Here is a 14382-nt window from a genome sequence, read left to right on the forward strand (position 1 = left end):
TCTTCATCCATCTCCATCATTTCCTCTTCACCTTGTGCATGATTCTGTAATGGTTTCTTTCTTTCCCTGTTTGTTTCTAAACAAAAGTCCCCCTTAACGACAAAAACACCCTTAGGCAGCGCTCTATTTCCACGGAGAGAGAGGAAGAAAGTATGGAGGGCCTAGAGGAACCCCTAAAAGCCAAGAAACCCAAAGAACCCCCACGTCAAGGTAACCGAGCTTAGCATCACAAGTCACTCAAGCTTCCCATCAGCAACAGCAGCAGCTAGTTGAACACAGTAGATGAGATTTTAAATGGAATGAATAGCCCCAAATTACGATAAAACTTTATATATGTATATATAATGTATTGTTAATTTAGATAATAATTTCTTACCTCAACAGTAGCCTTGCAGAACACGTATGCTCAATTTTAGCTACCTCATATGACAATGATTTTCAATGCATAGTTGACTAGTTTTTATGCTATGCTACCTGCCTTAAATAAAAGAATGACCTAAGTTTAAATAGAGATCCCAGAAGATTAGCTTCTGACTAATAGCAAAAATTGTACTGAATAGTTTTGACATTGTTTGACAAGAGTATTTCTGGTTTGCACCTTTTTATTAATGGCACTAAAAGGCTATATTTTATTCATCAGGCATCTAATGTAGACTTTGTTGTTAGACATGAAATAAAATTTTAAAAAGCTGTAGGTCTAAAAAATATAAACCCTTAACCTTATTATAATTTGTTTCCATAACTGAAAATTAACTGAATATATATCCATTCATCAGCATGATCTGATATCAATTATTTATCAGAATATCATTTTAATAACTTTGATGTGGTTGGAACCAGATGTGCTACAGTCATGATGACTCTAATCCTGCGGCATACATGTGGGCCACCCACCCCTTCTCAACCCTTTCACTCTCATTGCATTTTGGGCAATTTAGAACACCCCTGTGCTATATGTTAATGGTATACATGCAGTCCATGACTGCCTTTTTGCTTTAATGATCAATATCTATATATGTGAGAGCATAAACACTTTCACAGCCATTAACTTGTGCCATTCAGATTGATCAGATTAAAATTAAAACAGAAATATAAAATAGAATCATTGCAACATTCAAGGATTCAATTTGATCAAGGATATTTGGTTATATTCAGTCATAATTAAATTGACCATAAGCTTTATTTTTGGCATTTATCTCAAATTTAATTTTGTTCCGATAAACTGCCCATTGGTTAACATATGTATGTTCATACTTGTTAGATATTTCTATCAGTAAGCCAATTTTTCCGGGGTCTTAATTATTAAGCTGCTACCTATTTAAATTTTTGTTTCAATCAAATGAAAATAAAATGAGTATTTTAAAGAATAATATTGACTTTATAAAGATTAAGTAATGTGACAATGCTCATTAATAAACAGCAAATAGATAAGATGACAAAAAATTAATGTTCATATTTTTACACTCAAGAAATTAATTATTTACCTGAGATAAAAACCAAAAGTGAAGGAGATTTCTTAACTGTAACAGAAGAGATTTTGATGAGAGCAATAGGCCGAAAAAGTATGATATTAATTAATTAAATAAAAATGCAGTTTCAAAATAATTTTTTCTTAACATTAAATAAAAAGACAGAAAATACTCATCATACCGAGCTGATTAAAAATCGATGGTACACATCTAACCAGTTACGTAATACTGTGTTTAATATCAGTCATTAATTGAACTATATATTTATAAACATTTACATGCCATTTATTTTTATTGGCTAACATATTTGTGTAGGAGTCAGCAGAAGAAATTGAATTTAGTACAGTGAAACTCCTCTCAATAACCACTCCTGTCAAACAACTACAACTCTTAATGATGTTTTTAATGGAAGAATCATTCTCAATATATTAATTACTCATATACAAAGACCACATGACTCATATTCACCAATTACCCCTTCTTCGGAATGAGTTTGCCTTTATTTCAGTGTCAAAAATAAGTTACCTATGCTTCTTCCAACTTCTGGAAATAAGTTCCTCTTGCTGTGGCATTATTTCCATTACCCCCTGTAGACTTCAGTCCCTCAGACTTAGCCATTGACTTCTCCAAGACACACTAATGACCATGCACCAAGAACCCAACTAATGCCAAGGTTCAACACTTTATCATGGTAGCTCCTCCAACTTACATCCCCACTGCATCTTCACTTATAGAACAGCTGGCTCGGGGAACAATTCAGTGCCGTGACTACTAGATGCACTGCAAAAAGGACATTTTAACACTGACACTAATGCTACTGAATATCATTGAATGCAAACAATTTTTTTTGTTTCCATTAGTTCAAAAATTGTCACTCAGCTGAGGGTTGATGCAAAAAGAAGTGAGCATATGTTTATTAATTATGCCCATATTTGTGTTACAATGCCAGTGTTGGAAGTAAAAGAATATTTTAACAGTTGGCTAAAACAAAAATGTAGCAGACTGACTGACAACTAAGATGGCATATTGAAGCATGAGGCTAAGTCTCAATAAATACAGTTATAGTGTGATCTACAATTTTGAATTTTACTGTATTTTATCAAATAGTTTTCTGAGTAAGTAACTAACTTATTGTGCTTGTCTTGATTTCAAATAAGAAACTGAAACTGAAAGGATAAACTCATAGGGCAAAATAAATGACATAAAGATAAAGAGACTTGTCAGAGTTTGATTCTTTCAGTACTGGTGTGAATCTTAACCTCAGAAAATCAGTGTATTCAGGATGCTGGAATATAGAAATAACTAGTTCTACTTTTCTAACAAAAGCACTTTCAAATATTTTTAGCAATAATAATATTTCAAGCAATTTTCCTTTTGTGGGCTTGAAAAGAAATAGGCACGAGCAAGGAATTAATCAAATTCAGTGCATAGTAATTTAACCTACTTTACTATTCAGTCTGTTCTTATGAATGTTTCACTAACAAGTACAGCAGGTTGGAATGTGATGACTGACTTTTCAAGTATCTGAGATGGAATTCACAAGTTTTAACTCATTGAAAATCTTCATAGTGCATAGTAATTTAACCTACTTTACTATTCAGTCTGTTATTATGAATGTTTCACTAACAAGTACAGCAGGTTGGAATGTGATGACTGACTTTAAAGTATCTGAGATGGAATTCACAAGTTTTAACTCATTGAAAATCTTCCTGCAAAGGAATAGATATCTTTTCATCTGAACTTACGCAGCCTTTACAGTGAAATCTGTTCAATGCAGCCTGGTTATAAATTCTATGACATGAAAGCTTTAAAAATGAAAGCAAAACAGCAATAAGTTGGCTCGCTTATGATATCGGTGATGCATGGATATGATGCTAGCTGCTAATGCTGAATGCAACCTTCTGAGTCATGGGAGCAAGATACTGCTGCAATTTTATGTATATATATACATATATATATATATATATATATATATATATATATATATATATATATATATATATATATATATATATATATATATATATACATACATATATATATATATATATGTATTAATGTTCTCTTTACTTCTTGTTAAATAATGTTTTTCAATCTTATATAACAGATATTACAGCAGAATAATTTTACATAGTTTAATTGAGAGCATGTTTAAAAAGTCACTATATCAGCTGCAGCTTTGCGTTATTCCATTTCTAACTAGAAATGACTGCAAATTGCAATTAGAATTATACATATTTTCTGACTTATGAACAGCTCGTTCTTATTTTTATGTGTGATGTTCTCTCCTTTGTCATGCACCTGCCAACAGTTCAAAGCATTGCTTTAAGAAGGGTCCTCATGCTGCCGAGGGAATGTGAATAGAGAAACAATCAGCTTTGGCCATTAAATACACAATTGTGCATACCTATAAATGTACTTACAGACTTTGAAGGTTTCAAAAAGTTATTTTTGAAGCCACTGACTTGGTTATGCACACTGAAATTCATCAAATTAATGACAGTTAGCAATCAATTACAATTTCTACATTAATTTAAAATTATTCCAGTAATGCTAATGGGAGTATTTTCAATTTTTGACTTTGGATACAAATGAAAACGTAAAGAGATGAGCTCTTTTTAACAAGAAAAAATGAAGAGTCAAAGAGAGATGTCAAAAAGCAAATTACTAAAAATAGTCAAGATACAAATTTGTACAAAGGCTGCTAAATAGCTATTATCCTCCTTAATTGATTAAATAAATATTGTCATAATACTCCAGCCTCGACATTATTATTCCCACCTGGAGCGTTGTTGATGTCAAATTGTTGCAAGTTATTTATTGATGCTTGGAAGACTTAGAATAAAATATCACAGCTGAGGTAGATGAGGATAAATGATGAAGATTGTTCTTTGTAGATGCAGTTTCTGATCATATTTATTGTTCCAATGGTCATACAAAATGGAAACCAAGTACCTATTTATCCAGCTGAAAAAAAGCAATAAAAGTTTGCACCCTAATTGATGAATTAGAACTGATAGGCATTTAAGAAATATAATAAGCATGTGATAACATTCAATACTATTGGGCTACTTAGAAGAAGCAAAACATCCAATAGTTGATTCAACATATATTTTCAATTTTAATTCAGTGGTAATTGTGTATCTTTCCCTCCAGTGAGTACTAACTCTAATTTAAAGTTAACATAAGTGAGCTACCCAACAAATGCTTGCATGCACAGATTCTTCAGCTCTTTTACTAAGTTTCCCTCTGTTTAAGATTTCATCCTTAAATCAATGCTTTGCACCACTTTCTAATGAAATGAAGCATAACAATTGATGGCATCATTTTGAATAAGTACGCTTAGTTAGCTACCTGCCTTGACAAGTTCAACTTTTCTCTTAACTTATCACTTGTTGAAAGCATGTGCATTTACTTCATTTTGTAATTTACAGTGCACAAAGCCACATCTTTGGTTCATTCAAGGTCAAAAATATATATCTCTGAAAATCTTTATGCATAGTGGGTTTTTTTAAGTTTTCAAGATAAAGGTGTGATATTCTGTTGAATTGAAATCCGTGTATACTCTTTACTCTATACATATAATATTTATATATGTACCTGTCTAGGTACAAGAATTCCAAAAGAGAGTAATTGAAGGTACTTACCTAAATTTTACAGTATGAAAGTTAAATTGTTTCAATTGAATCAATAAAGACCCAAGAGGTAGGTTGAAAATGCTATTGTTTATTTTACAACTTTAGAAAGTTGGTGGTGAAATCCCATTTGTAGAAAGTTACTAATGCTTATATTTATTATATTACTTAATTAATTATTTATTTATTATTTAGCTCATTTCATTATTTTACAATGGTAAAATAGTTAATGATATATTTTAAATCCTTACTTTTAGTGATTAGGTTTGTATAATTCCAAGTGCATATTTAAAATTAAATGTATTCAAATCAAGTACATACATGTATGTTTAGATAATTTGATATTTGAATGTTTTCGATGGATCAAAAAATTCACTCCTTGAATTTAGTTTCAAAATTTCTAGACTTGAGTCCAAATTGATATTCACAGCTTCGGCACACTCTAACAATAACACTCCATGCCATTTAATAATGGATATTAAAAGCACTCACATTGCAAATCTAAAAATATTTTCCATTTTGCCAACTGTCTTAAAAGCAAAAGGAAAGATGTGTAATTCACTGAAACATCAAACAGCTGGTGCTGACAAAAAAATTTTCATTAAAGATAAATGCTGCCATGAGTTGAAAACAAGTTCTCCACTCATTGGGTGTGTCTGTTGTATAGAAATAAATGATGATACCAAAGTTGGTTTGAAAATGAAAAAATCTAAGATAGACAAATTAGAAATTCATGTACTAGAATTAAACCTGTACCATCAATAGCAAAATTATCCATTATTTATGTGATACCAGACACATCCATCAAATGAAAAAAAGAACATACTTTTCCCCAGAATTCTGTAAAAAAGTGCATCCTCTCTTTCATTTGATTGATATACAAAACTTCCATGAAGTGAAGCCTGACCCTGTAAGATTTAAGAGAGATAGATGTTAGAGTTTTCTGACCAACCATGAATACCAATGCAGTATGGCCTTATAAGTAATTAGTTAATATAATAGTGAAACAATTGCATCTATACATCATAGAATAGCACTTGGATATTTATCATTGTGATGAGTTCAATGTTCAGCCTCACAGTTAGTTCTTAACATTAATAATCATCTACAATGAGGAAATATCAGTTAATCTTGAAATTTGCATGTTTCTCTTAAAATAGCTCGTTACCCAATTCTGTCGTCTAGGAACCTATAATGAAGTAGTTTGCAGTGGCATACACATGGGGATGTTTTTGGTGCTAAACCCCCTTTCAGGCTTGGGTTGCTGGCTTCTTATCACCATATCCTCCCCCATCTTCCACTTCTCATCAGTCTGGCTACCAAAAACCTCCCCATTCAGAAATCTCTGCAAAGTTTACCAAGTAGATGTATTGAGTAAATCTTAACACAAAAGACCCTATTTAATTTGAATTAATATATCACACAAATTGCACAGAAGTATGTATCCACATGCCGATTCCACTGATCTTAGTTTCAACTAGTTTGAGATTTCACTTTAAATGAAACTGTTCATTTAGTGCTTCTTTGCATTTGATCACAAATGAGTCATTACTTTTTCTGCCTGACAAGCATGCTCAAGATAATGTTTTTAAATCTGAGCTTTACTTATAAAATCCTGCAAGTTTATAACTTTAAACTTAAGGTAATTATAAAAATACCATTTTTCCCTTTGAAAGTGCAAATTTTCATGGACTTCCCAGAATTAACAAAGTTTTTTTTTCAGTTTCCAGAGCCATGGTGGGTATTGTTCTCTGCATTCCCTTGATTTTGCTGGAACTGGTTTTGAAAAATATATGATCACCTGAGAAATTTGGAAAAGCACTGAAATTCAATGATTTTACTAAAACCAAAATTACAATCAATTCAATACTTTCTTGTATTGCCATACATTACTTTTGCCTTAATGATTTATGAATTTAATATAGTGACTTCAATGCTAGTTAATATACCCAGTGATGAAATTCTTGATATGGAAATATAAATCAGGATTTGAAGAAAGAATAGTGCAAACTGTTTCATTCCAAGTTTTACAAATAATAAAGCAAATGAGTGCAACTCACTTTTCAAACATGACAGACCCTCACCGGAGGACAGTAGCCTACCTACTGCCTACCTAATAGAACCTACTGGCTACTCTATGTCTAATCCATTTGTACACCCTTTTTCATGATTACAGAGGTTCCAAGCACAGACGAGGGAAGTGTGGGAGAGGTTTCCATACAGGTTGACCTGTTTACGCATCCTGGAACTGGAGAACACAAAGTTACCGTCAAAGGTAAAGTAAAACTCAACCAGTTGCATGCAAATGATCCAAAAGTGTTTCACTCTGTCTCATTTTAACTATCTATCTGTGCTTTAGAATGAAATGCGAAGTGGTCAAAACAAAGTGAACTGATGAAAATCTCAATTTAAGATACCTCAATTCTTCTTTTAATTTTCCCATTTAACGTATTATTATTAAGTAATTACCAGTCAAGGTAGGTTTTGGATGGACACAACTAACAAATAAATATTTTGTGACTCCTAACAAAACATAATCCAGCAACCTACTCTACATGAGGTCCCTCTTCATCTCTGTTTACTTCCTTCCTCCCTTAATCCCATCCAACATCTCTATCCTGTTCCTTCCCTTTCCTCATTTGCCTAACATTCTCCCCTCTATTACAGTCTTCAACATCCCACTGCCGATCAATATGCCCTTCATCCATTTTTCATAGCTCCTTAAGACTTCTCCCAACAAACCCCTCTCCTCGCCCAGCATACCTAGTACTTCCTTATTTGTTTTCCTTTCAGTCCATTTCACCCCCTCCATTCTTCTTCAACCCCCCATTTCAAAAGCCTCCAGTCTACGTCTATCATCCTTCTTCAGTGACCACGTTTCGGTGCCGTACATAACTACACTCCATATCAAAGTTTTAACAAGTCTTTTATTAACATCCTTACTCAATGTCCCTGTCATCAACTCCCTCCTCCTCGTGAAAGACTATTTTCCTAGCACAATTGTTCTCCTTACATCCCTACTACTTTGACCATTTTGGTCCAAAACACTTCCGAGATATATAAACTGTTCTACCTGCTCTAGTTTTTCCCTCTTCATTTTAATGTTTAGCTTAGCCTTTTTCTTTCTAGAATATTGCATAACTTTTGTTTTATTAATATTGAATCTAATCCCATATCTATTGCACTATGTTTTGTTTAACAAATGCTCAATTTTGGCTATTTGAGGAGTGGGATTGATCCTCGTGAGAGTGACTGCTTAAGAAGAAAATTAATCTTATTGTGCTTGGTTCCCATGATTATGATGAAACTCAAGATTTGATGATCTGACTGCAAATGCCTCAGCTTAAATTGAGCTCTTTCGATTTCAATACTCTCCAACCCCTTCCTCTTCAAATTATTGTGGGAGCAATACAAAACTAAAATATTAAAGAACACTTCCTAGGTATATACTAGAATGGCAAATTCTTTAACACAAAAACAATCACAGAGGAGTAAATAAGTTTTCTATCAACTGATAGATGTGTAGAGATGATTCCGAGTCTACTACTACAAGCATTAGAGAATTTTTATCACTTCTTCCTGATTCCCAGCCTAAGGCACTTGGACATGACACCTAATCTACCGGAGGTACACAATAAAATCACTGAAGCCTCTTTGAATCACACAGACTAGCTTCTGAGACTCCCAAAACACTTCAATTCAAGCAGGGAACATGTGAATACATATGTATCTCAGATCATTGGCAAGTATGTAACACACAATGCAAAAATGAACTTCACATCATTCAAAAAACAGGAGAGGTGAAAATAATTCACTTTCACCCAACTGAAATTTTTCATTTCCAAGACTGGCTTGAGTTGGGACACAAAAATTTGCTGATGAAATGGTTGTATGAGAGAAGATAAATCTAAAAAAAGTATGACTTTAATGGGATGTAGAAGTGGAATGGGAGGTGCAAACCCTCCTGATTGGACATTGGAGCAGGATGAAAGATAAGTGAATGGGGGAGATGAGAGGCATTGGAAGAAATGGCACCATTTATGCTCCTTAGTCCAGCTGGCACTCCTGGCACTGATGCGGGTCATACAGATGGTTGTGGCTGTTGATACATTGACTGCGCATAATGTCTCTAAGGGTCCCAATAAAGGTCAAAGAGTAGTCAGCAGTTGGGAAAATGCCAACGTATTAAATACCTTCTTTCTAAGCGTATTCACCAATGTCTCACTAAATGTCTCTGACGGCTGCTTACAAACCATTTCTGCCAATGGATGCCCATAATTGAAATTTCATGCAGTGGAATACAATGTTTAAAATGTATCAATCACCTTAGGATTGGAACTAGGAATATCCAGTCACTCCAGGTATGTGGGAGTTTGGAGAGTATAAAAGGAGAGATGTGAGATGTGTGGAATCGGGTTACGAGAAATCTTAGATGTAAGTGAAATGGAATGGCATGAAAGCGGACACTTTTGGAGTGGCAGCTACAGCATTATTCACGCAGGCCACATGAAGGAGTGGGCATCATAATAATAATAATGTAGAATAGGGCTGCAATGAGAGAGAATAGCTTCCTAGAATACAGTGAATAGATCATTATGGTAGAGTTGGACATGAAATCCACAGATACAATGGTGGTACAGGTTTACATGCCGACAGTAGACTACAGTGAAGATGATGCGGGGGAGGTGTATGACGATATCGCAAAAGTACACAGTAAAAAATTTAAAGGGAGTAGAAAATCTAATTATATTTGGAGACTGAAATGCCACTGCTGGAGAAGGCCATGAAGGAAAAATAATTGTTCATGACAAAAACAAGAAACAGCGAATTTTTGAGCAAAAATGCACAAATATTGGCACCTGACCTCCCATTTTGAGGCCTGTCTCCTCCATATCCCTCCCACTCTTCTTTCATTTTCAACCTTTCCCCACCAAGTGCTTCAATCACAAGATGGTCATCATGAAATTCCACCAAGTAAAGCCTGATGCAGTCAAACACTAATAAGGATTATATTCTCCCACCCATTTTATTCATGCCTAGCACTTTTTGTGGTGTGCATGCCCAAAACTCACAAAAATCAAAAGTCTTGATGAAAACATTCTTGCCAGGACCTGAATTGCAGGCAAACATTTGTAATATGTCACATTCATTTTTCTCTCTGCTCCAGACTTTTGGCATGCAACCACTGCCAAGCAATTTTTCAATAATTTTGTGAACATATCGAAACATATGTCTTGTAAATTAATAAGAACCTTTGACAAAAACTCTAAAGAACTCCTGCATTCCATTGAGGCGTAAAGGCAACTATTCTGACCCAAATTTAACCTCAATTCAATTCAATCCAATTTATTCCTTCACCATAAGCATAGAATTATGCATGGCTTTGTCAATACATGTTTTACACTTCATATCAATAAAAGACGTTATGCAAAATATCAAAACAATATGAAAAATACAAATACATACAATTTACAATTTTCTTGGGATTAACACATTCCAATTATACATTTAAAATGGTATGCATTAGAAAATCATCTACACTATAGAATAATTTAAATGAAAGTAGTTTTTTCACGGCACCTTTTTTCATCTGAAATTGTTTGGTGATAACTCCTATTCTGGCAATACATAGTACACGTTTGTCTTTTAGATTTTATCACATCCAAAATCTAGTGTATATCACTACACTTAAGTCTCAAACATAAATATAGAAACATAGGATGCTGTCCTAACAGCTATCACGGTAGTGAGGAAGTTCATCTTTATCAAGAAAAACTAAAACGTGCTACTCTGAAATTGTGCTACACATCCGTGGATTATTGTTTGTTTGTACTCTCTTAAAAATGTTATTTGCGACCCATTAGTTATGCTTTTTCAGGGGCCCAATTAGGGGAGAATAGAAATTTGCACATTACACACCAAAGGATAAAAATATGATTTTTTAGAAAAATATTTTTCTTCTCAAAATACATGATGTGATTACTGAAATGAGAGGCAGTTCATTGTGCAATATTGCCCATTTTATGATTAGATAATGTAGAATGGACATTTTAAAGGTTTTTTGGTGGCAAGACTATTTTATTTAATAGCTCTAAGCCAAATATCACATCCAAATCAGCCAACCTATTCTCAACTGATGTGGAAATGAATAGAAGGTCCAGTCTTTGTCTGAAACATTAATTAAATGCCACAAAAATAATAAACATGGTTTCTTTGAACAGTATAGTGCCTAATAATGTGTTTTTTTTAGCTTTTCTTCAAGATTAATGCCATTGATTGAAAATGTTTCAGGGCACATAATTAATATACTTTGACAAAAAACCTCAAAGAGGACTTGGACATGGTCAAGTAAAACTGAGATAAATAACAAAAGTTAATTAATACATTTGAGCCTGTGTCCTAAGGCTATAATTAATTAGGCAAGATAAATCTTAAAGTCCTCTAAAGAATCTAAAATTGACATAAAAATTTCAAATTTATGTACTGAGTAACGCATGCAAGTAAAAAGTTATTACCATCGGCAAGATCTGTTCATGCACATTAGGACGACTTTTCAACTGACCCGTAGCTTTTGGAAACAGACCCCTGAGTCATAAAGCAGTCCTCCACAAGATATTTTTGAGTTGAATTTTTGGTAAAAAGCTAAACACTTTCGTTTGTTATTTTTCAGTTGTTGCAGCTAATGACCTCAAGTGGCCTACGACATCAGGCATGTTCCGACCTTTTGCTGAAGTCAACCTCATCGGACCACATCTTGCGGACAAGAAGAGGAAACATGCCACCAAGTCAAAATCAAACAACTGGTCACCCAAATTCAATGAAAGCTTCCATTTGTAAGTAAAGCTATTCTTGCTGCTTAATTTGAATGATCTAGTACTAATATTAGATTGCTACCAAAGTGAGGGATTTAACCTTTATCAAGCAATAGGGCTATCTATTTATAGGACCAAGGGAAATAATAATAGGTTTATATCAGTTGGCAACAAAGTAGCATAGATTTCAGTAAATTAACTAATTTTCATAACTTGAATTATTTTATTACATTTGTAGTTACATATAATAACTAAGTAACCATACATTTTTTTATTAAATTTAATAATAAAATAAAATAATTATTATTATAATGTGGCAAATAATGTGTAATGTGAAATTTGATGCGTTACTTGATTAAATATATTAAAACAAGCAGCTGTGGGATGCATGAAAGCATCGAAGGTACTCATATGTATATTGCGTACCTCTGGTCTATGAAGACATTCTCTGTTTCTTGAAGGAGCTTCATAGATTGCTGTCTAGTGTTATCTGGCAAGAATACGGCACAATTATGCAGCATTGCTCTGTTTTCATGTATTTGGGCTTTTTAAAATACACTAAACTTTTGATTTTCCGTAAGGTTCTCTCTTCCCAGTGCCTTGGATATTATAATAAATTTACAATCGCAAAGAAAATTAAGTGCTTTGAAACTTCAATATACTTTTTTTTTAAATGCAAGTCCGAAATACCTTGTCTCTCTTAAAACATTTTAATTTCAGAAAATTAGAAGTTAACAATAGTACTTAATGTTTTCATTCAAATATTTTTATATTATCTATACTTTCCTAATTTCATTAGCCCCGACAATTTCATATTCTCCTTGAAGGTGAGCTCATGCATAGTTTTACTATGCAGCAAATAATTCATTAACTATCTACACTGCATTATTTTAATTGGTATATCATATGATGAATATGAATCCCCATTAACTTTCTTACTTTCCAAAATTCTTGCTTCACAAGGCATTTCTTTTTTCCTGGCTAACTAATTGGTTCAGATTTTTAAGGAAAATATGTTCTGCTATTCACTTAATGGTAGTTCTGTTCTTATGTAAATCTATAATTCCACTCTTATAAAATGGCTGGACAACTGAAAAAATGTACTTTCAATAGCTAAAAACCTCTAATAAATCACAGAGAACAAAAAAGGGGAGTTTTTGTGTATATCCGTGTATGTCATGGCCATATTTTCCTCTTATTTTGATTATCCATGATGCATCATACTTTATCCAGTATCGCATATCAAGATTACTGTACTGCATGTGGGGATCTTTTATGGTTTATTTCTTGTAGTAGCATGATTCTGCTTCAAATGTGCAGTCAACATTATTTCAAAAGCTATGAGTCACAAAATATAAATACAACAGGTGGGAAAGCCCTTACATTGGAATCACAATGGTTAGGTTCCCATGAAATTCCTTGAGTTTTATCCTAACTGCCATGTGGAAAGTGAGCTGAATTTTGCATAAATTCACTTTATTTTATAAACTTGCTTCAGTTAATCCTGTTAATGTTACTTTACCTTCTCTCCTTATTTATCTAGTATCATTGGCAATGAAGAACAGCTAATGTACTTTGAGCTGCACATATGTGTGAAGGATTATTGCTTTGCCCGAGATGATCGATTGGTCGGAGTAGCTGTTATGCAGCTGAAGGACATTGTCGAGCAGGTAAAGTAGGCAACATATTTCATTCACAAACTTATAATTTTGACCTTGAACCTTCAGCCTGATCCCTTTAGGCTGGATCTAGTGATAGCAGTCAGATTTTCAGTTACTAAAACTCAACCAGCTATTAGAAATCAGGCGGTTGTTAATCCAAGGTAAGGTGGCATTCAATTAGATTCATGCCTAAGTGTGTAGTGAAAGGAAGAGTTTGGAAGAGAGTATATTCCAGGGAAGAGTTTCAAAGTTTTGGTAAAAATTTGTTCAATTATTTTACTTTGAAAAAATAATTAAATAGTGAGAGTTTGTCTACCAGGTAAGCATTCACTTGAAAAAAAATTAAGTATTTAGGTAACTTAAAATTGATTTGCTATGCTACTGATAAAGGAAGAACTAAATGATTTCCATGTCACATGTAGATGTAATGAGAAGGTTGACTGAAAGGAGAATCAAATAGAAAGCTCCTTTGAATCATTGTCAAAATTGGTGACTGCTGATGAGACGATGGCAAAAACTGTGTTTGTTTCAAATCTCATTGCAATTTCCATCCACAGGGTTCATGCGCATGTTGGCTCTCTTTGGGCAAGAGAATTCAAATGGATGAGACTGGCTGGACAATCCTGCGAATCCTCTCACAGCGTACAAATGACGAGGTAGCCAAAGAGTTCGTGAAGCTCAAGTCGGACATTCGACAGGACGACCCCCTGATAGCTGCAAACCCCAACACGTGAAGTGCCACGGCTCTGGAGAAGAGAGCTGGATTTCCTTTAACCCATCCTTGTGTCGCTACTGCTGCTGTCAT

General features: G+C 33.7%; 1 protein-coding gene across 1 annotated transcript in view; it reads left to right on the forward strand.

Annotated features, from left to right (window-relative positions):
• Positions 1–14382, forward strand: part of unc-13 — a 114405-nt gene that overhangs the window by 99726 nt on the left and 297 nt on the right. The window contains exons 26-30 of the mRNA XM_071594263.1: positions 88–210; positions 7281–7379; positions 11775–11937; positions 13460–13586; positions 14135–14382. The exon at positions 14135–14382 is cut by the window's right edge and continues 297 nt beyond it. Of these exons, the coding sequence (XP_071450364.1) occupies positions 88–210; positions 7281–7379; positions 11775–11937; positions 13460–13586; positions 14135–14311 (689 nt within the window). The 3' untranslated portion in view covers positions 14312–14382. The remainder of the gene's footprint in view (positions 1–87; positions 211–7280; positions 7380–11774; positions 11938–13459; positions 13587–14134) is intronic.

This window comes from Hetaerina americana, unplaced genomic scaffold (genome assembly GCF_022747635.1).
Source record: "Hetaerina americana unplaced genomic scaffold, ioHetAmer1.1.p SCAF_6, whole genome shotgun sequence".
NCBI lineage: Eukaryota > Metazoa > Arthropoda > Insecta > Odonata > Calopterygidae > Hetaerina > Hetaerina americana.